We start from the raw sequence: 23679 nt of genomic DNA, 5'->3' as shown, positions 1-23679 counted from the left end.
TAGGTACCAAGTCTATTAACTACACTGGTCTCAAAATTCAGCACACCTCTTATTGTACCCTTATTATATGTGGAATCTATTACAAACAGCTCATAACCAGTAAGTGACAATTAGATTAACACAACTATACTTCTCTAGGCCTTTAATTTTAGCCCTTTGCACAATATGTAGTGACTTGATTGCCTTGGGCTATTTGCATTTTAATCCCCACAGCCGATGAGATTGGCTGACTGTTAATCTGTTAGTATAGCATTTCTGTTAGTAGATGGCATCATGTGTAACATACCAATGTTAGAGTAAAGAATGAGCTTTCACATAAAATATTTTTACTGTTAATTTTTATTATATTTGTCTTATATTTAAAGCTTTCATTTCATGTTCAGACAGCTGTGTGGTATTCGCCACACTGTCACACTGCATTCACTTGCTTATGCTGTCAGCATAACAATGTGTCAGCCTTCATCCACCAACCCTGAACACTGCACCCAACAGACACAAAAGAAAACAGCAACACAGATGCACCAATTTCTTCAGCCTCTGAGGATGGGAAACTTGGATTTTAAACATTAACTTCAACTTTGAATTCCTATTTTAATCAAATCTTTATTCACAATGCACCAACTTACAGCAACATACAGATGTAGATAATGATGGCCATGGGTGACCAAAACATGTTGTACTAACAGCATAAAAAGAAGAATGTGACTGTGTGTGTGTGTGTGTGTGTGGGGGGGGGGACACAGCTACCAAAATATAGAAGTTGCAAAAATAAGACTGAGGGATGATAATAAATTAATTAATCAATGCAAAAGAATGATCAAGTACAACTGCATTTACCACCAAGCAGTCATAGCACTTCTAGCAGGTAGTTCTATGGAGGGGCTGCACAGTCAAAGGGTTAAAGGGTGAGTTAATACTCAACATACCTCTTTGCACCACCTGCATCTGGTGATACAATGATACTGTTTCGCCACTCAATGATGTTTTCCTTAATCCACTTTAAAACTGCTGGTTCAGCATACAGGTTGTCTACAGGTATATCAAAGAAACCCTGGATCTGCGATGCATGTAAGTCCATTGTGATAATATGATCAGCGCCAGCAACCGAAAGCATATTGGCAACTAGTTTGGCTGAGATGGGAGCTCGGCTCTGTCAAACAGAAATACAAGATACACACTACATTACACAATAGCACAGCAAGGTCCATTTGCAACGCTACTCACAAAATAAGCCAAATATGCTTAGCTATCCCGACTGGCCCTCCTTGCAGGAAATAATATAATAGGCATTTGCAAGAATGACTTTTCAGTTTGAAATGAGAATTTCAAAATGTTCCAAGAATCAATAGAAGAATAAGAATTTCCTCTATTTGACAAACTGTTTGCTGTAATCATAATAACATTTCAAAATGAAGTTAAGGTGTACTATCTGTTATGACGTCAGAACATTTTTGAAAGAGATATTTCCACAAATCTTAATTATTTAAAAATTTAGGTTTTGGTTCCATGCTTTTTCAACATGGACAGAAAGAGGAAAAGAAAGACAGATTCTGCTGAGATGCTGATTCATGTCAGCATTGCCAAACATTATGACTATCATGGACTGAGTAATCTGTGTTCTACAGTGCAAAGCAAACGCATTATCTGAATATTCTTAAAGTCTGAGACTGCAGACCAATGTTAAAATCGAGATATTTTTTGTGTTTCATCTAAAATATTTGAGACTTGTACATGCCTACAATATAGGATAGAGGTAAAAGGAAAAAAGGCAGCTGGAGAACCAAAGACAACAAAGGAGGGTGTACATAATATAAAGGCATTACTGCCACATAAACAGCAGCAAAGAAGAAAAAATTACATTAATACATGGATAAAAAAGTGCAAAAAATAATGAAGTGTTGCAAATGCACCCTGGTTAGTTCAATATATGAGTAAAAGCAGAATTCAAACAGAGAAAACAGACACTAAGAACACAAAATGCTAGACAATCTCATACTCCATTCGTATATTTTCACTAATTATATTTACTAAAACCTTAATGCACACAAATACCCAGGATTAGTAATTTCAAAAACAGTCGTTACAAACATTACTGCAGACAGTAGGCTACTCCATCTATGTTAATGTTAGGCAATGCAGAGAAACATGTCAGCATCTTTTCCATTTACTGCATAAGAGACCAACACTAAAGAAATCTGGTGGACCCTAATTTGTAAAAGATAACACCAAGGCACATATTTTGTTTTCTAATTTTTAAATGATATTTTAGGAAGTCATATAAACATTATTCCAGAAGGACTAAATTCAGTCTCTAATAAACAACACAAAAATTAAGGCATGTTTTGCCTACTTTCTTTTCTTAGGGAAAGAAAGTAGGCCTATGAAATCACCATGAAATGAGAGAGAGAGAGAGAGAACACGTGTATGTGTATGTGAACACCTGAATGTCCCCTTTCCAACTTCTGCAACATTTGACCAATTTTCATTAATATTTAATGAATTTTATGCCACCAGAGGCTGCCCCAGTGCTGTAATCCTGACTTACGAATAAAAATCTTGCTACACGGTTTAGGTTCCTGCCATTATGCATGGTACTTGAGCTTTGTAAAAATATGTGCCCTTTTAAGGTCCATTTTTTGTATAATTAATAAAAATATGGTGGCCCTGAACAAATTTTCTTTTCCATTTGGTTTGATTGCTATAACTGATGGACCACTGGAGCTAGGGATGTGAAATTTGTTATGGGTACACGTCACAGATGCTGCCACATATTACATATGAAATATCATGGCAAAGAACTTTTGAAGTTATGCCTCATAAATTTAAGGCACAATGAATTTGTATATAAGCAGTAAGTTCTTCACAAAAATAAAATAACAATAATGACAGCAACATATCTGTAGGATGAGAAATTTATAGAAGCGCAAAACATGATTTATGAATTGTGCTTGGAATTCTGCAAATATTCAATAGTCTACCCCATTATATGGTTATTTTATACAGCTACCTTTATCAATCATTTCCTGTAACACTAATACGAGAGCTAAAAGAATCTTCATGCTTACTGTACATACACACTAATGAAATGCTAGTGCAACCTGAAATAACTCATATTCTAGTTGGCAAGAAAAGTGTATTAATGTTCGCTGATATGTATGAATGGTCACAGAATATATTTTCCCATCTGTTAACCAGAATTCGCTTTTATACATTGTTAACACCTTTTTAGAATGCAGGAGCAGAAACCTTGAAGGAAGTTAATGCTACATAAAGCAGAGGGTATTTGACGAGTAGACAGACCTGCTATCGGGTGGCTGGGTTCAGTTGAATAAGATCTGAAGACACTAGGCATTAGAAATTGGAGATTAAAGTCATGACATTGGGATCAATAGCAAGAAATCATAAAAGAGGCCAAGGTTCATCATGAACTGTATCGCCAGAAGAAGAAGAATGTAATTCAGGTTTCTAAAATATCATGCAGTTGCGGTTTAGATAAGTAACTACAAGAGAATATACAGGGACAAATGGTAAGCTGCATCATCAAAATCTGAAATAAGATGTGCCTCAGTACAATAACATTCATTTGGGCCACAATGATGGGAAGTTATCTTGTGAAAATGCAGGGAAATAAACATATTTATCATTAATTCAACACATGAATATTTTTCAATGATCAATGTGCAAATAACTGATGGCAGCATATGGATTTGTGAAATAATTCCAAATTGTAAAGAAGAGAAATCTTAAAACTAAATTAATTAGTGAAAAAAAAACTGTCAAATCCTACAAATGCAAAGCTATTTTTGGAGACTTGAAGGATGTGTGAACGTCTTGTGAAGTAGAGTTTGACAAAAATAAGTCTAAATGCAATGAAATGAAATTCCAAGACATATCAATCTACATAAGAATTCTGTGACTGCAAAAATTTCTGGGCAACAAGGACCTGAAAATGGTGCCCAGCATGTCAGAAATTACTTTGAGATCCCTGCACCTCCAAAAGGGATGACACTAAGAATCTAATATAAAATGTAATTTACTGGGCTTAGCATGTTAACAACTTTTTACCAAGTTTCAATAAAATCTATGAGTGATGAGCAAAAAATAGTTTTTCACTTTTAGGCTCTGACTCTGTACAGAGAAAAATTTCAATGCACAGTCCTTGTCCTCTATATATACAATGCATGTGTGTTATAAGTACATGCATGCACACAGCCCTTTCACATTTTCCTGACTGCAATTTCAGGGCAATACAGTAAAATATCAACTGTGGGGCTGAGAAGCTCTTGCCAGTAGTCACAGAGTTAGTGGTTTTGATTTAAAATGCAGCAGGAATGGGCTCACGTCAGAGGAAGAGTGAGAAAGGGGGTAAAGTAAGGTTGTCTCTGTACTTAACTAATTAAGCACTATGCCATGAAGATGTATGGGGGACTAGATGTAGAGAGCCAAGTGTTCTTGAACTCAGCACTAGTTGGAGGTGAGTGGTCAGCTTCAAATCCCGGTCACTTTACCCCCACGGATAGAGCCCATCATAGCCATTGGATAGGGGACTGGGTGGGCCCCAGAACTGGCCTGGATGACATGAAGAGGAGAAAAATCTTGCCCCTGATGGGACTCAAACTCCGATCTCTTGACTCGAAGTGAGTGAGGGGTACTAGAGTTTAAAGAGGGAAAGAAAATGCAAACGATAGTCAGAAGGCAGGCCATCAGCTCAGCTGAATGCTATCAAAACTGATATTTTAATATCTGTGAAGTCTGATGACACACTGGTTTGAATTCCGTATTCTTTTCTGCAACATAGTTTCAAGAAGACATACAAGAACTGTGCTGTGTGACTCCAATTTTGGGACTCGTGGGGTGAGAAAGTGGGATGGAGGAAGGGACAAAAAGAGGGGAGGGATCAAACCCACAAATCCATGCTGTTGATGCACCTTTAATGCTCTGTGCTTTTTGCATTCTTCACTAGTCTCAAGATCTGAGTCTCATACAGCTTAAGACATCCAACAGCATACAATACCCACTTCCTCAAAAAGCAATTATCTACTGTTTCTCTCTATATAACTACGCTATTATAAAGAGGTAAATCTGTCCCTGTGCTTAATTAATTAAGCACCACAACATGAAGATGCACGAGGGAGTGGAGATATAGCTCCATCTTTCTTGATCTTGTCATTAGACAGGAGTGGTCAGCTTCATACCCCTACTGCTTTAACCCTGTGGAAAGAGCTCCCCACTGTCCATTGAATAGGAGGCTGGGTGGGTCCCAGAGTTGGTCTGGATGCTATGGAGAACAGAGAAATCTTTCCCTTGCCGGAAATCAAACCTTGACCGTCCAGCCCATTGCCGTTGCTATACTGACTGAGCTATCCCAACTATGCTATTTCCTTCTCTAAACTGTTTTTTTGTAATATGTATGGTTCTTCATAGAATTTTTCTGACTGCTTACTGTCATGATCATGATCTAAATACTGCAGTATGTTCTATGATCACAATCCATGGACAGACGAATTAGTGTGCATTATTGCAGCTAGCATTGCATATTCAAACTTTCTTTTCTCTATTATTTAAATTTAAGATATGTGGGTCACTGCCCTACAGTATTCAATTCTTGTGGTGCAACTGCCACCTCAGCCTTCAGACTGACAAGCTTAGCCTGACCTCCCTCCCTCAGCCTTATCAACAGGGGTCACCATGTTAGGAGCCAGAGATCCAGCTGACATCTCTCTCGGGTTCACCGAAGCACACAAATTCCCCTGCCACATCATGTATATAATGAAATGGAAGTACCACGTCTATTTCATAAAATATGAAGTGATCACTCACTCACGGGGCTGAGTCATTTTTGAGAAGCCGCCAATTTGGCAGCTACTCAAGAAAATCCCAGCATTGTAAGGAACCCAAAGGTTCATTACAGCGTTCAGAAGGGCCCTCCACTAGTCCCTATCTTCAGTCAGATCAATCCAATCCATACAATCCTATCTTTCTAAGATCCATTTTAATATTGTTCATCCACCTACGCCTTGGTCTTCCCAGTGGTCTCTTTCCTCGTGGCTTTCCCGCCAATATCCTATATGCATTCTGATTCTCCCCAATTCATACTACATGCCCTGCCCATCACATTCTCCTTAAATTGATCGTTCTAATTATACCTGGAGAAAAGTACAAGTTATGAAGCTCCTCATTATGCAGTTTTCTCCAGCCTCCTGTCACTTCATCCCTTTTCGGTCAAAATATACTCCTCAACACCTTGTTCTCAAATACCCTCAGTCTTTGCTCTTCCCTTAATGTCAGAGACCAATTTTAACACCCATACAGAACCATAGGCAAAACTATAGTTTTGTATATTCTAATTTTTATGTTTTTGGATAGCAGGCGAGAAGACAAAAGGTTCCCTCCTAACTGAATCATAGGCTTGCTTATGTACTGCCTCACTGTACTCCCATTTTTCCTCCAGTATCCAATTAATGCAAAAGATCTGATCAGTAGTTGATCTGTTATGTCAAAACCCACACTGATGATTACCAATAATTTCATATATGTATGGACTAAGCCTTGACAGAAGAATATTGGATAAAATTCTGTATGAAGTTGATAGCAGTGATATCCCCCGATAATTACTACAATCAGTTTTATCATCTTTCTTTTGAACGTGTACAATAATTGATTCCTTTCAGTGATCAGGCAATTTTTCTTATGCCAAACAGAAGTAATTAGCTTACGGATCATAGACCATAATATTTTGCCTCCTGCTTGAATAAGTGCTGCAGGAATTTGATCACTACCTGGTGATTTATACCTTTTCAATTTTGCAATAGCAATTTCAACATCAAAAGGGCTAGGATCAGGTACTAACAGCTAAGCTAAGCTAATCTAAGTTACCTAACACCACTGATCCTATGTACAATCAATAACCCAGAGAAGTAGTTCTTCCACCTATTCAAAATGTCGTGGGAATCTGCAAGCACATCACCATTCTCATCCTTCATTAAGTTACTTCTAGGTTGGTATCCCCTCTTAAAGTAATTTATTCCTCTATACAGGTCTCTAATGCTCTTGTTCTTTCATTTCACATATTACAAATATTGCTGACTTGTTCAGAGCAAAAAGGTTTGAATGGAAGTAGCCGTATAGTTATTACACAACTTCTGTCTGTACTTATAAAATGTTTAGCTTTTTATCAACTAGACAAGTAACTACTGGTTACTGGTTAATTTAGGAAATACAAAAGATAAAATACTAAATGGATATCTTTGTTAGATTTGAGGTTCTCAGAGCACAACTTTGGAAAATACTATCCTCTGGGATGTGATGCCATGTTGTCTGGTAGAAATTTATAAATGTTTCAGAGCCACTCTTCTTGCTTAGCTTACTCTTCCATTCCAAAGATGGAAACAGTATGTTCCGCCAAAACATTGGTAAACTTCTACCAAACCACATGGTATCACTTCCTGGAAGACAATACTCCTCAAATGCAAATCTTGCTCTATACTTGGACTACCTAAAATCTGCAGTGCAAAAGTTAATTCTTACTCCAATACCAGTTATACACTAAAATTGTGAAAACAGCACTACAGTACAGATGTTAACTGCAACCCACAAATTGCTTCAGTAATCAATTTACAGCAAACATGAAACACAAGCATGATAATACAAACACAGTATGCATCTTACACAATGACAGTTCCAACAAATCCCCAACACAAATCTTAGTTGTGCAAATATATTAAATCTTTCAAGTACAAAGGACCAGTAAATGGTTTATGCTGTGTTACTGCATATAATCTCCCATAAATATTTCAAATGTATAACAATCAGTGCACTCTAACAACACAATACTTCATACTCTGAAGGTTCCAAGTTGAATTCTTGGCCTGAACAATGGCACAATTAGGTTTTTTGCAGTTTTATTCAGCCCCTCCAAACAAATACATCAAATTAGGCTATGGCCACTATCTTCCAATCCTTCCAAATTCATTAATCATTCTATTATTTTAAACTACACAGTATATAAATAAATGAGCCTACAGTATCAATTCAATATACAAATGATGTTGTGGTTAAGTGGTGAGCCCTACCAATTAATATTACACTGGAGTGTCATGTTGTGTACTCAATTCAATATACAAATGACAACGTTGTGGTTAAGTGGTGAGCACTACCAATAAATATTACACTGGAGTGTCATGTTGTGTACTATCTTAATAATATGTGAGATTTATATTGACACAATGTGGTATACAATAGCTAAAAATTACAGACTTATTTTTATTGAACTATATGTTTTGGCCCAACTGGTCACTCTCATGTTGATGTACATTTTTTTCCTATCCACTGTCCAATGTTTATGCTGTTACGATCATATAATAATTAATTTTAAAAAATCAAACACTGACCAACAGATATTAAAAAATAGGCAAGTGGAAAACATATTGTGATGCACTGAACTATAGAGGGCATCCCCTCCCCCGCCAACTATTATGGTAACAGGCCAGTCAACACTCCGCCCCCTCCCCCGTGGTGACGTGGCAGAGGAGCGGCTGTGTAGGCAACCACTGCCATGGTGATGTGGCGGGAAATGCCGCGGTTACTGCACAGCAGGAAACAACTCTAGACAGTGTTGCCCAGCAACACCTGTATACAGGCAACATGGCAACAGGGAAGCGAGGCGCTTTCTGTTGTCTGGCTGAGGGTTTATAAGAGAACTGCACTGCCTAAGGAGTCAGCTGAATTGTAACCGTCACCGAGTTCAGTTGTAGCAAGTGAATTGTGAACGCGGAAAGAAGAATACTGGAACGTGAGATGAGAGGTGATAGTGTGAGAAGGTATTGGGAGTGTGTAATACAGTGACACTGGTATAGCTCCCGTATTGTACTGTGAATAAGTGAAGACTACTGAGGACAGAGTGAATAGACTAGTGTGTAGGGTTTATAAATTGTGTAAACAGCAACAGTGTTATAACTGATTGCAGTTATGATTTGTAGGTTGTTAAATAAACCAATTAACAATCTGAACGGTGTCTTCAGTAGCAAAACACGTTACTATATGTATCATCAACCAGAGGATGACCAATTAGGCCAAAACATGTAATGGAATAAAAATAATTATTACTGATTATATACCATGCTGCATCAATGGAAATCTCACACATATTTAAATCTCTAATGTTTTTGATCCATTTGTATTTTAAATATAGACAGCATACATTTTTTGCAATTCACAAATGATAACCTGGGGTAATTTTCAATTGAATGTGGTTTTAAGAGATGCAATAGTGATTAGCATATCAAGCTTCTTTCACTGTACAGTAAAACAGCATACATGTTAGTTTCCAATCACAAAAAGTTTATTTCATCAATATACAGGAAATAAACGAAAATTTCTCATTTTCACACCCATATGGTCATATATACTCACTGTTGTAAGATCTGGAACAAAATCCTGGAATGTGTGAAATGTTGTAATGGTTACTCTTATAATGGAAGGATTTAAGAAGTATCATGTTGTAGGGTTTAACACATCTATTTGATCACAAACATGAAAAGCCATATCAAACACAAGTAAGCTCACCACACAATGACATCCTGACAGCTTACATTCTTCTAAAACAGGGTATAAGAAAGATAACATGATAATTGATAATTAGGGAGTAAGGTGGAGTGACCCTGATATTGGCACAGCCGGGAAATGTTAACACATATTTGCCACTTACTTTCAATGAAATGTTTTACATATGCATAATAATACTACTACCACAGTCAATAAGTTCATGGAATGGCCGTGAAGCATTGTTGCAGTGCACTACAGCAGATAGGTTGAGGCACGTAATGATGCCCTGTCGGTTCATCTCTCGTCACAGCAAGAGGCAGTTGTGTGCAAACAGTGTAAGTAGAACTACGACCTCTACTGTGAACTGCAGTTAAATGCAAGTGGCGGAAATAAAAAATGTGGCAGTTTGAACAATGAGCAAACATCAAGTTCTGCCAAAAACTCTGCAAATCCCCTAGTGAAATATTTGGCATAGGAAGAATTGGCTGTTGCTACACGACAACGCCCCTGCACATTGCTCTGTTCTTGTCCCAGAGGAAATGACAAGGCAACAGGTCATCGTTTTGCCATACCCTCGTACTCACCTGATCTCACACCATGCAATTTCTTTCTCTTTCACCACTTGAAAGCAAAGCTACGTGGTCATAGATTTCAGTCATCCGAGGAGGTGATCATTGCCACAAGAGACACTGTATGGGAATTTCCTGCCAATATGTTTCAGCAATGTTTTCGACAGCTACATCAACGTTGGCAGACTTGCATAGCGGCCAACGGCAATCATTTTAAGGGCCGATGTGAATCTGTGTAAGTGTATTGGAATACCTTGTAATATGATGCGATAAAACCACATTCCACGAACTTAATGACTCTACCACGTATATATGTATACATACACATATACACAGTATTGGGTTTTGTGTTTTCTTTATTAAACTTAAGGTAATGTAAAAACTAAATCAATTACCATGGATCTGCTAATTTTGATGTACAAAACAACACTTTAGAATTATAAGACAATGAAAACATGCAGTGATTCATGAATGTAAGGAACAAAAGTTGATAATTTTGTTGAGTACTAATGAAGGAAATGTTGTCACAAATAGGAGCAGGAGAATACAATTATAACATTTTAACTGAGCATTCACTTTGATTAAAAATTACTCTCCTGTCATTTAGCTGAAAGGGAAACCTACAATTTTGAGGAAGAAACTGACAAATTAAAAATAGCATTACAAAACCATGGCATGTAAATCAATCCAATCACAGTGTTGCAAAACATGAGTTTGTTTTGCAAGCCTCTGACCTTAGACCTCAAAATTACGTCAAAGAGATAACATATATGTGAAGACTAAGACACAACAAACACATATGAAATTGAATGATCAGCTGAAAACATTACATCACTGCATCCTATCGCAATACAGTGCCAAACATACTGTGGCATATTTCCTCAAAGCAAGAACTGTGAAGCCACAGAAAAAGCCATTGCTAGCGAACAGCTCTGAAACAACATTTGTTTCTGGCAACGACCATGAAACAGACAACAGAATGATGTCTGTTGCTAGGCAGGAAATTCTTAGCAAGCAAGGATGGATGGCCACTGCTAGGATATGACTCGGTAAACATGTTCCTGCAACATCAGATACAAGAATGAACAGTGTTGTCTGTGCAGGCCATGCTGAGGAATTATAAGGAAGACATCTGGGGCAACCAAGTCAGTTCCATACCAGAGGCTACAAAGAAAAAGGACAGTTGGAAGGGAGCCAACATTGAGGGAGGACTTGAGCATGGAAGCTGAAGAATCTCCATTATTAAAGCCATTACCAGGGAACAGCTGGTTAAGACACAGCAGACAGGAAAAGACTTAGCACATGCTGTGGTGATTTGTAAATAGTGGAGACCAGCAACTGAACTGTAATTACTTGTAGTTCCGACTTGTGTAAGTGGTCAACAAATCCAATATCCAATTCAAAACCCCGTTGACAGTCACATTCATACACCTGACAATACAAATTTCTAACAGACCACAATTCTGCAATGATGTAGTCATCCCTTATGTCTAGTATAATAACCGTCATAAACACAGCACAACAATCATTAAAATATTCACATTTCACACAGAACACTGAAAAATCTCCAACATTATACAGATGAAAGCACCAAACAAGACTTTCCCAAGAGGTTAATGAAGAGCTATATTACACCTGGAAATGAAAAAACAGCTATAACTTTAGGAAAGTATGGAACAGTTCCCTCACATAAAGCAGAAAACTGAAACACTGGGACATAACCACATTAAAAGCAACCCTTTATGAATTTCTGACAGCCTTCATAAGAACACTAGCAACAGGGTCCTCTACTGCTACAGTGTTCTTAACATGTACAATTAAGGACATTTATAAATAAATGCTCTACTGAAATCACACAGCTGCATGACTTACACATTTGATTCCCTGTGTGGATAAATCATTTTGTGCCCATATCCATACCATAATATTAAATCTCTGTAAACGTCTCACTTGACAGAAGTTAGCCATGGTACATAAATAAACTAGTTTATAAAATATGCCTTATACTTTTCTGTAGGATATTACAAATGCCGTTCCACTACATTTATGTTTCAGTGACCACAGTCCACAAACGGAAATGATATTTTTCTGTTAAAAAATTGCTGGTAATTTTCCAACACGCATGTGGAGACATCAATGATGGCATGTTCTGAGGGTTACAATTTTTGCATTCAGCTGGTATGTCTCACACTTTAGTTTATATAACTAATTTCCAAATAAAATTATGTAAATATATTTCCAATAAAATACTTTTCATGTTCCTTCAGTTATGTTCCAGAGTTTATATATATATATAGAACATTAAATTTATTAATAAATCTGTGAAATGTATCCATAATTTTTCAAATATAACTTCAAACAACCTTTTATTAGAGGCATGTTCAGAAAATATGCTTCCTGTCACTTTAAGGTCAGCTAAATCTGTCTTAGGGAATATGCAGTGTCCAAAATATGAGAATAAAATAGTAGTCGATGCTTAATGTCACTTAAGATAGCATCATCAAGAGACTTTGTGTAATGCTGAGTAACAGATGGAAACTAACTTTGGGGAAACAAAGTAAGAGGAACTGAAATGGATTCAACTGGCTCTGATGGTGGACTTCTGCGAACATAGATATAAACTTAAGATTCAGTAAAAGCATGAGGTTGTGAGAGGTAGAAAGATGGTTAAATATAGCAAGTTCTAAGGAAATGTTACATAAAGTAAATGGGGCAGTGGATATGAACCAACTTAGCACCTATCTGGCCAAGGGGAAAGGACTGTGTGCTAAGAAGTCTACTACAAAATGTATCTAGGGATATGTTGATTGTTAAACAACAGGTGTTAGTTGCCTATCATGGAAGTCCAATATCTACCTATTCATGGCTCTACAGTCCTTTTGTTGGACCTTGGTCACTTTTTCAGTTTCTTAATCCTATACACAGTCAATAGGACTCCTTTGACAAGGGATCATCCTGTCATAAGGTGCCACCTACACACAGAACAACACAAACACACACAGACATCCATGCCTTGAGTGAGATTTGAACCCACAATCCCAGCATTCCAGTGAATGAAGACAGTTCATGCCTTAGACCACACAGCCACTGTGATTGGCGAAAGTGCAATTACTTGCTTAAAAAGCTAGAAAACATCTCCTTATTAAAAGTCAATGGCAATTTGGTTCTAAAGATTCAAGTTCCATATTTTGCTACTGTGATAAGGGAAGAATATCTGTGAAAGCTGTAAGCCAAATTACCATTCAGTTAATTAAACCATAATCAGCAATAATGATCAATCTATGAATCCAGAAATGTGCATATGGTGATCTTCAAATGATGTATTGTTTATCATTAGTCTTTATTTGCAACATGAATCCCAACAAATTCTAATCCATAAGCAATGAAGCCACAATCCCCAATAGAATGAATGTTCCATAAAGACTGTATGTTACATACACACCTCCTAGCAAATCAACAGGCTAGTACATATTTGTATTGCAGTCTGTGGAAAGAAATATTTCCAGAGAATTATATATTCTGTTACTATGCAATACAGCCTTCAAAGAACATCCTACACAGTCATGATAACATAACATACAGCCTCAAGGGTTAGTAATTAAATGCTGGCAATGTATATAAAAAAGACCATTTTGTTTACCACTAAGAGAGAGCTAAGCAGATAGAGATAAGAGATGAGAGGGCAGTAAGCAAACATATGTCTAAAAGGGTAATGTGTTCAAAGTTCGATCATGAAAAAGACGGCAAAGGAAACCGCTTAAGCATAAGCTCTGAAGTGATTTTAATATGCAGCCCCACATTTCATGGTTTACTTAAGGACGCTGTCAACAGTTCAACTATACAGTGTCAACCAGGCATGTGGAGTATTCATAAAACCTGTCTAATATTAATTATTAAAATACATATGGCTTAACTCCATAATTAAATCATCGCTCAGTCTTTTCCATCTCTTATCACTTCTAAAAAATCAGAGTTCGATTTGAGAGCACTGTTGAAGACGTTATTCTCAGACTAATTCATTGAGAATGATGTGAAGAAGACACTGAAAGGCTGATTAGACTTCCAAACAAAAGAAAATGCTAATTCCTTCTAGTCTTACAAACATAAAAATGATGTAAAGCAGATAGATATAATTCGCACTCCAGACTTCCTAAATCGCAGCTCCCTTCTGCCCCCCCCCCCAAACCTAGGCTCTGGCAAGATAAATGGAGTGCACTTAAATAAAGTACACTATACAGTTCCCACATAGCGAGGTCCACAGACACTGGTCCACGTAATGGTGCTATACGGCGGTTTCACTACAGATAGTAAATCTGAACTGCCTTCACAATATATATATTAATGCAATTACATTGCTTTAACTGGAATTTACTTTCAAATTGAACTCTACCTCTGCTGTCTGGATCTGTTCCCATCTGTAAAAATAACAAGATTTTAGTTAACATGTAAGATTTACCCGGAACTTCCATTCGTTGACCTTCATTTTGAAGGAAGCTGGAAACTCAAGGCCATTAGCATCTCCATCTCCACCAGCCTGTGACATTATAAGAGTTCATAATAAAGCTACAAAGATAATATCATCTTTATTTACAAGAATAAATTAAATAATATCTGAAGTCCAGAGATTTAAAGTGCTAAAATCTTATCGAGCTCATAGAATGAGAAGATTTTGGCAAATATATTTGCCATGAAAGCTTAAAATCTTATTAGTTGTTCAAAGATTAAACAAGCACTGAAACTCTACACCACTAAGAATAATACATGCAAGAAAACTGTTAAATATACAAAACTATAATTTTGCCTGTGGTTCTGTATGGGTGTGAAACTTGGTCTCTGACATTAAGGGGGGAGGAACATAGACTGAGGGTGTTTGAGAACAGGGTGATGAGGAGAATATTTGGACCGAAGAGAGATGAAGTGACGGGAGGTTGGAGAAAACTGCATAATGAGGAGCTTCATAACTTGTACTCTTCTCCAAGTATAATTAGAATTATCAAGTCAAGGAAGATGAGGTGGGCAGGTCATGAAGCACGAATGGGAAAGACGAGGAATGCGTATAGGATATTGGTGGGAAAGCAAAAAGGAAAGAGACCACAGGGAAGACCAAGATGTAGGTGGGTGGACAATATTAGAATGGATCTTAGAGAGATAGGATGGGATGGTATGGATTGGATAGATCTGGCTCAGGATAGGGACCAGTGGAGGGCTCTTGTGAACATGGTGACAAACCTACGGGTTCCATAAAATGCTGGGAAATTCTTGAGTAGCTGCATAATTGGCGGCTCCTCCAGAAGGGCTCAGCTCCATGAGTGAGTAAGTAAGTAAGTAAGTAAGGTAAAACTGTTATCAAAGGAGGTACTAAGGGTGATGAAACCAGATTTATCAAATATAAAATATTATTTTCTCAAAATTAAGATCAGGTTGTAGAATTCCATTCAAATTTGGAATTTCAACCAATATTTCTGGAACAGTATTTCTCTTTCACCCCGCATGGAGGCAGGTCAGAATACCTCCACTGTAGCCCTGCGAATCACAGAAGGCGACAATAATGGAACCCAGTATCTGGGGATATGACTGGGCCATCCTGTCAATGGGGGCATAAACATAGAGACTTGATCCACCAGGTTGGAGGTTGGATGTAGGGCTGACAACCTTCTTCCGTACAGAAGTTATTTTATTAAATCCAAAGAAATGAAAACTGGAAGGGTAATGCAGCAGAATCTTTCAAGGAAGAGCATGGCTCAACAAGGGCTGTTTTGCCAAAGATGATTTATATTTTACTTTTAGCTGAATATATACCACAATGTTTTACACGCAATAATGAACAACAGAAAAACATTCTGTCACTGTGAAGTAGCTTTATGTTTCTCAATTTCAATTCATTAGTTTGAAAAATGCCTCCAAGACTGCTTTGTACTACTAATTTTCAGGATGATGATATGGTTTATATGTGTTAATGAACTCAAATTGAGAGTGAGCATAACCATGTCTATGTTCAAAGATATATGGGAAAACAATAAGGAAAACAAGCAGACATATTTGTTTCCACACATTGGTCATCTTCAGTGAACACTGTGAACAGTCCTCTAGAAAGCTGATTTAAATAGCCTCCTGCAGCCTTAGTGCTCGTAAGTGCTTGAATACAATAGTTCCAGGAAAACAAACAAAATCAGACTTGAAAGCCCTGGGGATTGCTATTAGCAGGAATGGTCATGTACTAAATTCCTGAATTTACAAAATAAAGAAAAGAAAAAAAACTACCTCTACAACACCAAGTTTTTTTTTGTGCAGATTACTGAAGAGTATTTTGTAAAACAACACATCCTTTGTAACAACTTATTTAGTCTACAGGGATGATTTCAAAGAAATACATATGCCTGTGAAACTTGTTGGGTAAAAGGTAAGAAAAGGTAGAGCTATCCCTGCAACAGGCCATAAAGGCCCATAGGGTTGTGAGACATCAAGGCTCCCACATTTTCTAGACAGCTGGCTCACAGATGGCGGTAAGATTGTCAGCCTTACATGCCAACCACCCTTTACCCCCCAGGAAGATTCCTGGTATTCATTTTCATTATATGCTGAGTTGACCCCAGGGCCATAGTGCAGATGGAAGGATTAGGTCAATTGAAAAAAAAAATCCACCTCATCGGGACTCAAACCTGCAACCTTCCAGCTTGTAGCATAGTGCCTCAACCAACTATGCTACTGCATGCCCCAAAAACTTGTGGGTATGAAAGAAATATGGTCTAGTGAATTCAGTATGCTGAAAAAGAGATATTTCCTGAAAACTGCAACATGAAGAAAGAAATCTGTTCCAAACATTATAAAAATTCACACCAAGTAAAAATGTGTATGCAGGGTGTGGAGAGGGGAGGGGTATGAAGCAGACAACATACTAAATTTCTATACTAAAGGTAAGGTAAAGCTATCCCTGTAACAGGCCATGGAGGCTCACATTTTCTAGACAACTGGGTCACAGAAGGTGAGGTGAGGTTGTAAGCCTCATGCCTCGGTCACCCTTTACCCCAAGGAAGATTCCTAGCACTCATTTCTGTCACAGACTGAGTCGAACCCAGGGCTACAGTGCAGCTGGAAGGATTTATACTATGACTTTGCAATGTGTATGAGCTGAATTCTGTACAAACATTTTAAAGTTGATACACTCTTGCAAAAAATTCACAGGTTTATGACAGATGCATCACACACACTGACACATCTCTTACAAACCCACAGTGAACTGACAACCACTTGAAGTTGCATGTGTATGCACTATACCAGAAAAATTATTTGAATTCTGTAGTTAAATACTACCTTTTAAAAGCGGTACTGACTTACACTTATACAGGAATAATACTAAAGCACATGTTACCATCCTCTATGCTAACTCATCTACAAGTGACTGCAAGTGACTGAAAGCGACTTCAGTGTTGAAAGGCAAAGCCACACTTAATACAGTGTTGCCAAGCAATGTTAGACAAACACAGAGAAATAATTTGGTGATCTTGCTGACCAATTCTCTAGTCTGAAGTAAACAGTGCCTGGAGATGGTAATTACTCACTGAAGCATATCTTAAATTTTCCAAACATAAAATATTAATTTAATACTTAATGAAGTTTTATATTATATATCTGACTGCCTAACATGTTTGGGAGGAACCTGTTGTCTCCAGCTTCTACCCTCTACCAAACTACATAGTGTCACATCCCAGAAGGCACTAATCTTGACACCCACAGCGGTGAAAACCTCAAATCTCTCAAAAGATACATTTTTATATAATTTCAAAAACATTATAAATAAATTATGAAATGTAAACATCCAGATGATAAATTCAGCAAGGCAGTAATATTTCCCAGCCAAGAACATCAAAGGCTAAAACACAACACCTAATAGAAAATTTAGCAATATAGGTTAACAAAATTGTAATAGGCTTCATAAAAGTTCTTACTTGTGGTCACTGAAATCATAATGAACAACCAATGTTTTGCAATTTTTGTAAGCATTGTACTTACGCATACAATCCTTCACACATAACTGGCATTTTGCAATAAACTAACAGAAATGATTTTTAACAGAATTTTCTTAGTTGCAATATCAACAAAACCAAATTTCTATGGTACAGATCAGCCACACAAAAACATTTATCAATCATCTTACAGTAGCATCTTTCCTCTATGTACAAGCCACAAATACATGTTCAAAAACATCTTGAAAACATTAAACCTGATTTCCCCCAAAGTCCCAAGTTCATCAAACACTGGAAAATAATCTCTTTTCTTGAAAAAAAAAAAAACCCATATTTTTAAACTATCCTTCCTAGAAAAAAAAAAAGAAAAAGACATTCAGAAAAAGAGAATTACTATACTTGAGTTTTCCACGCTTTTCCATCAAATATCTTCTTTTTCTAGGCTCAATTCTGTTTTACACACATCAGTGATTTCCACTTAATATTCAAGTCCTATTTTAAAATACACAAATGGGTAGAGGCTACAAACACATTACACCAGTCTGAACAACAGCCATACTTAGAATTAAATCAAAGGTATTAAATATTTTTATGGCAAAATTATTGGCACATAGCAGGATCAGATATTAACTGATGGATGAACATGCTCTAAATCTCTCTGCAGCAAATCACCAACAGCATGTCTCTTGGTTGGACCATATTAAGATCTGATTATTCATAGTAGTCATGACAATGGATTAATAATTACTAGGGACTTAGTCCCACCTCACTAGCATTAAAAAAAATACTATCTATAAATACTTTAGAACATACTACCTATCTGCATATACTGGAACATATACAGCATACATACATTTTTCAATATAGAGACAGATATAAAATTTATTTCCAATAATGGAACTGACCACATACACAGTGTGTCCAGGTTCTGTTAGGACTGTGTTCATTAAAAATACAAGACGTGAATTATTTTCAAAATTTCACTCTTTTTATTCAAAATAGTCTCCTTCTGAATCAATACATAGCTGGAATCGATTGAATAGTTTTTGAAAAGAGTCACTGTACTCCTTTTGTGGAATCGCATTTAAAACTGCAGTACATTCCCTTTGGATGTCCTGGATGGTGTTGTGATGGTGTCCTTTCATCACCAACTTAACTTTTGGGAACAACCAGAAATCTGCTGGAGCCAAATGTGGCAAATACGGAGGATGATCAAGGACTGTGATCCTTTTTCTGGCCAAAAAACCACACACGATCTTCTATTTGTGGGATGGGGCACTGTTGTGGAGGAGCGACCAGGAACCTTGCTCTCGACATTCAGGTTAAATTCCAAGAATTCTCACCCACAGACGATTGAGGACTCCGAGATAATAATTACTGTTACTGTTACTGAATTACTGTTTGACCTTCTGGCAGAAATTCCTTGTGAATGATTCCTTTGGAATCGAAGAAAATGGTTAGCAGTGTCTTTACTCAACTCTTTTGCACGCTTGCCCAAGTCCTCGGTCAAAATTTGATGCACAGTACTTTTTGTATTCCCAAAAGCTCCTTGATGAGTCTTGCAGAAACACATCTGTCTGATGAAAGGATTTCAGTCACTTTTTTCATATTTTCTTCAGTGCAACTTGTTCTCGGCTTTGATGCACATGGAGCATCTTCAATGTCCTCCCTGCGGTCACGAAATACAGCATACCATCGAAAAATGTTTGAGTGACTGAAACAATCACTACCGTACACACTTTTCACCCTTTTGTATGCTTCTCTGGCTGTTTTGGCTAACTTCAAATAAAATTTCTTCAACCACCATTTTCCGATGAGCGTCAGAACAGTACTGTTACATTCAAGGTCAGAACACATGATGCAGTGATGCTTGCGCTTTGAAATTATAGACAGCCACAGCTGAAACTTCAAGAATCTGAACGCCACAACTCGCCAACAGATGGCATTGCGGGGCAAAATTTAAAAAAATGAGTCCTAATGGATCCTGGACACACCATGTACAAAGAAAACTATAAACATCCTGGTGAAACACAATATTAATTGAATGCCAGTGGTACTCTGAGCATTCTGAAAACAATTTCTTGATAGTAAAGATAGAGTTTTCAACAGAAACATTACTATCTAGGGGTGGGAAAACGTGAAAGGAAATGGTTAAGAATTACTGTTATTTTACAGTCTTACTTTTTTGCTGCTTCTCAAATATATATAAAAGAACAGCTGAGTACTCCACCCAATTGTACATAAGCATATTTGTGTATTTAAAATGTTTCTGTCTTTGATATAATAATTGTCATTGCTATAACTGAACATTATGGTCGAGTGGTTAGCACTACAACTTATTATTTGGTAGTTCCTAAGTTTGAAACTTGGCCTGAAAACTGACTAGCGTAATTGAGGTTTTCTGTAGTTCTCCTCAGTCCCTCCAGGGAAATATCAACATAGTACTTCAAATTAGATGACTGTTTCCTTCCACACCCTTCCCAATTCACTATTTATTAATGATCAGTCAATGAACGCTACAGAGTCTGAGCTACTAGTAGCGTTATATCAAATATAAATAAATACAATAAATGTCATTGAGGTACTTATTCTGTGCCGTATATTTTGATCAAGAAAACAGAATGATAGTACCATACTGTAATCCAGTTCGGTGCTTTACCTCATTATAAAATGATATGACAAATAGTTTCCTAAATTATATGCCACAGATTAATCACACGACTAAAAGATTTATTTTAATCTTGCTGTGACTTACAGTGTCCTAAAGCATAATGTCATTTGGAATGAAAAGAACCGATCTAAATTGGTATATTAACAATTTCTGCTTCTTGGTACATTCAAGAGACATCACAAAAGGAAAATTATATAACAGATTGTATGATAGTTAATACATACCTTATCTTTCTTATCCTGCCTGGCATATGGGAAGCATGGTATAACAGCAGTCACACGTGATGCTGAAGCAATTTTGCAAGCATTAATCATGATCAGAAGCTCCATCAAATTGTCATTCACCTCACCACTTCCACTCTGCACAATGTATACATCTTCACCTCTCACAGATTCTCCTATTTCTACACTGTAAGAGAAAGAGAGCAATAGGAATTTCTATACTTGCTTCTAACTCCTCCATAGAAAAGCAGCCAATAAAATGGTATAGCTGGTTTAGGGTATCAGAGGGATTCAATTAATGCTCAACAATTTTCACACCAAAAATACAAGAACTGCTCATGTTTTGCACTTCAATTCAGTTTTATACAAGCACATGTTCTCTTTTCCTACACCAGTATAAAGAAAAAAAGATAAAGTAATTCATTTACTTAATTACAGAATTAAGCACTACACCATGAAGGCATATGGATGAGTGCAGGTAAAGCTCCACCATTTGAAACCTCGGTACTAAATGGAGGTGAATTGTCAGCTTCACACACTGGCCATTTTACCCCTTGGGAGACTGCCCATGGTACCCACTGATAGGAGGCTGGGTGGGCCCCAGAGCTGGTCTGGACGTTATGCATGAGAGAAAATTTTGTCTCTGCCTGGAATCAAATGGGGGCACACAGTAGTGTAGTTGGTCAAAGCACTGTGCTACAAGCTGGAAAGTTGCAGTTCGATTCTCGATTACATCACTGAATTTTTCAATTGACCTAATCTAGCCGCACTATGGTCCTGGGGTCAACTCAGCCTCTTAACAGAAATTTGTACCAGGAATCTTCCTGGGGGTAAAGTGCAGCCAGTGCATAAGGTTGACAACTTCACCATCTGTGAGCTGACTGTATAGAAAACGTGGGAGCCTCAACATCGCATGACTCAATGGGAGTCCATGGCCTGTTGCATGGATAGCTTTACATTTTACCTGGAATCAAACTCTGCTCATGGCAGTGCACTTCAAGAAATATCTAATATAGAAATAGATATACCCCTTTTGTTACCACGGGACTGTCAGCCACTGACTGTCAGCTGGGAGATAAATGTAGTTGGTATCTGCAGCTTCCAGCTCAAGGATAACAGTTACACAATTTGTAGTAGTTACGCGTTTCTTTTCGGTCTTCACAACAGTGACAGTCTTCCAGGCTGTGTCACTGTGTAGTCTTGGAGGCAGACAGCAATGTTTTGGAGACATGCCTTCCTCCACCTTCTGGGTTCAAGCCTGGAGGCAACATGTTCCTCTGAAATGTCATTATCTGCCTCCAATACTGCACTGTGCCACAACCTACAAGGTCACAAATTTAAATTGACTTTATCAGCTATAAGCCATTTACAAAGACAAAAATAACACTGTCTAATGTGACTATTTAACCCGTTGCCGTGGTTCGTCGTGTATGTTTCGTCAGGGATTTAAATCGTCTGGGGGGGTTCGGCGTGTATGTTTCGTCCAGCTGCACACCTATGTTATAACGCCCATAATAATTGATGGTTTTGCTGTAGATTGTTGGATTTTTCGCTGGCCTGTTGTCACAAGAACAGAGTATACTAAGCCAACGAGTTTAGCTGAGATAAGTCATCGTTACATATGCCTGTCTTGCAGCAAATTCGTGTTGCTTCTTGTAGCGGTTTCGTCACTCAATGGCGTATTTGCTTTGCTTGTGAAGTAATAAACACCAGAGAGGTGATGTGTGCTGTTGTATATAATATCATATTGCCCTGAGCTGGCCACACAAACACATTCCATTGGAATTCTTAGAAGAGGGTTGTCCAAAATGTTATTCTCGTAAAATCGATTGCTTTCGCACAGTACATAGCACCCATTTCTTAGAAATACGCCACAATTTAAGGCAGAACACTGTGGTCACCCCCTGAGACGATACGGATGTGTGTGGGGGAGGGAAAAGTACTCATTATCGCTCCAGTTGACGCCATTTTATCGTACTGACCTTGGTGGTCGTTTCGAGAGCCAGCTCTGTGTTTAGACTAATGCTTCAAGGCGTCACCTGCTTACATAGCCGAGATACCGGGTGCTCATATTATAAGGCAAGGTTATAAAACCAACTTTTAAGATCATTTTAGTGAAAGTTTCATCCTTCAAGGCGTACCATTCTCTGCTCAAATACTAAATAACATGCTTCCATTGAAGATATAAAGGGGGTTCATATTATAAGGTAAGGTTATAAAACCACCTTTTAAGATCATTTTAGTGAAAGTTTCATGTTCCTATCTCATAGAATTTAAGAACAATGATGAATAAATAATTTTCGAGCAAAATTTAAATGGCCGGCTGAATATATTACCGCAGGAGCCGCGGCCGCGGAATTTAAATGACCACGTCAAAAGGTTAAGTCACACAACAGGCCACGAATAAACACGGAAATACTAGGAATTTCCTTTCGCAAGATAGACACGTGGCACAGGATCAGCCACCTCCATGAATAACAATAGGAGAACTGACACGAACCTGTATGGTTTATAAATTTTAAGCTTGAACTAGAAAAGTCTGAAACATGTAAGGGTGATGAGTCTTCAAATGATAAAACTTAAATAGTCACATTAGACGGTGTTATTTTTGTCTATGTAATTGTTAGTGTGACGGACCAGAATGAAACATATTACATTTATAAGCCATTTGTTCATGACAGCGAAGATATTGTTTGATAATTTCACAAAAC

The 23679-nt window shown here is 37.5% G+C and overlaps 1 protein-coding gene across 4 annotated transcripts in view; it reads right to left on the bottom strand.

Annotated features, from left to right (window-relative positions):
• Window positions 1–23679, bottom strand: part of LOC111873925 (ribose-phosphate pyrophosphokinase 1) — a 32150-nt gene that overhangs the window by 3021 nt on the left and 5450 nt on the right. For 2 of the 4 annotated variants that reach the window (XM_023869026.1, XM_023869025.2), the window contains exons 3-5: window positions 20972–21155; window positions 14569–14646; window positions 927–1150 (exon numbers count right to left, since the gene is read on the bottom strand). In XM_023869026.1, coding sequence (XP_023724794.1) covers window positions 927–1150; window positions 14569–14646; window positions 20972–21155 — 486 coding nt within the window. Of the gene's footprint in view, window positions 1–926; window positions 1151–9411; window positions 9436–14568; window positions 14647–20971; window positions 21156–23679 lie in introns of all 4 variants that reach the window. The other 2 variants (XM_023869027.2, XM_023869028.2) reach the window with 2 other exon arrangements.

This window comes from Cryptotermes secundus, unplaced genomic scaffold (genome assembly GCF_002891405.2).
Source record: "Cryptotermes secundus unplaced genomic scaffold, Csec_1.0 scaffold639, whole genome shotgun sequence".
Lineage (NCBI taxonomy): Eukaryota > Metazoa > Arthropoda > Insecta > Blattodea > Kalotermitidae > Cryptotermes > Cryptotermes secundus.
The sequence above is the reverse complement of the archived record's forward strand: the minus strand, read 5'-3'. Positions and strand labels throughout refer to the sequence as shown.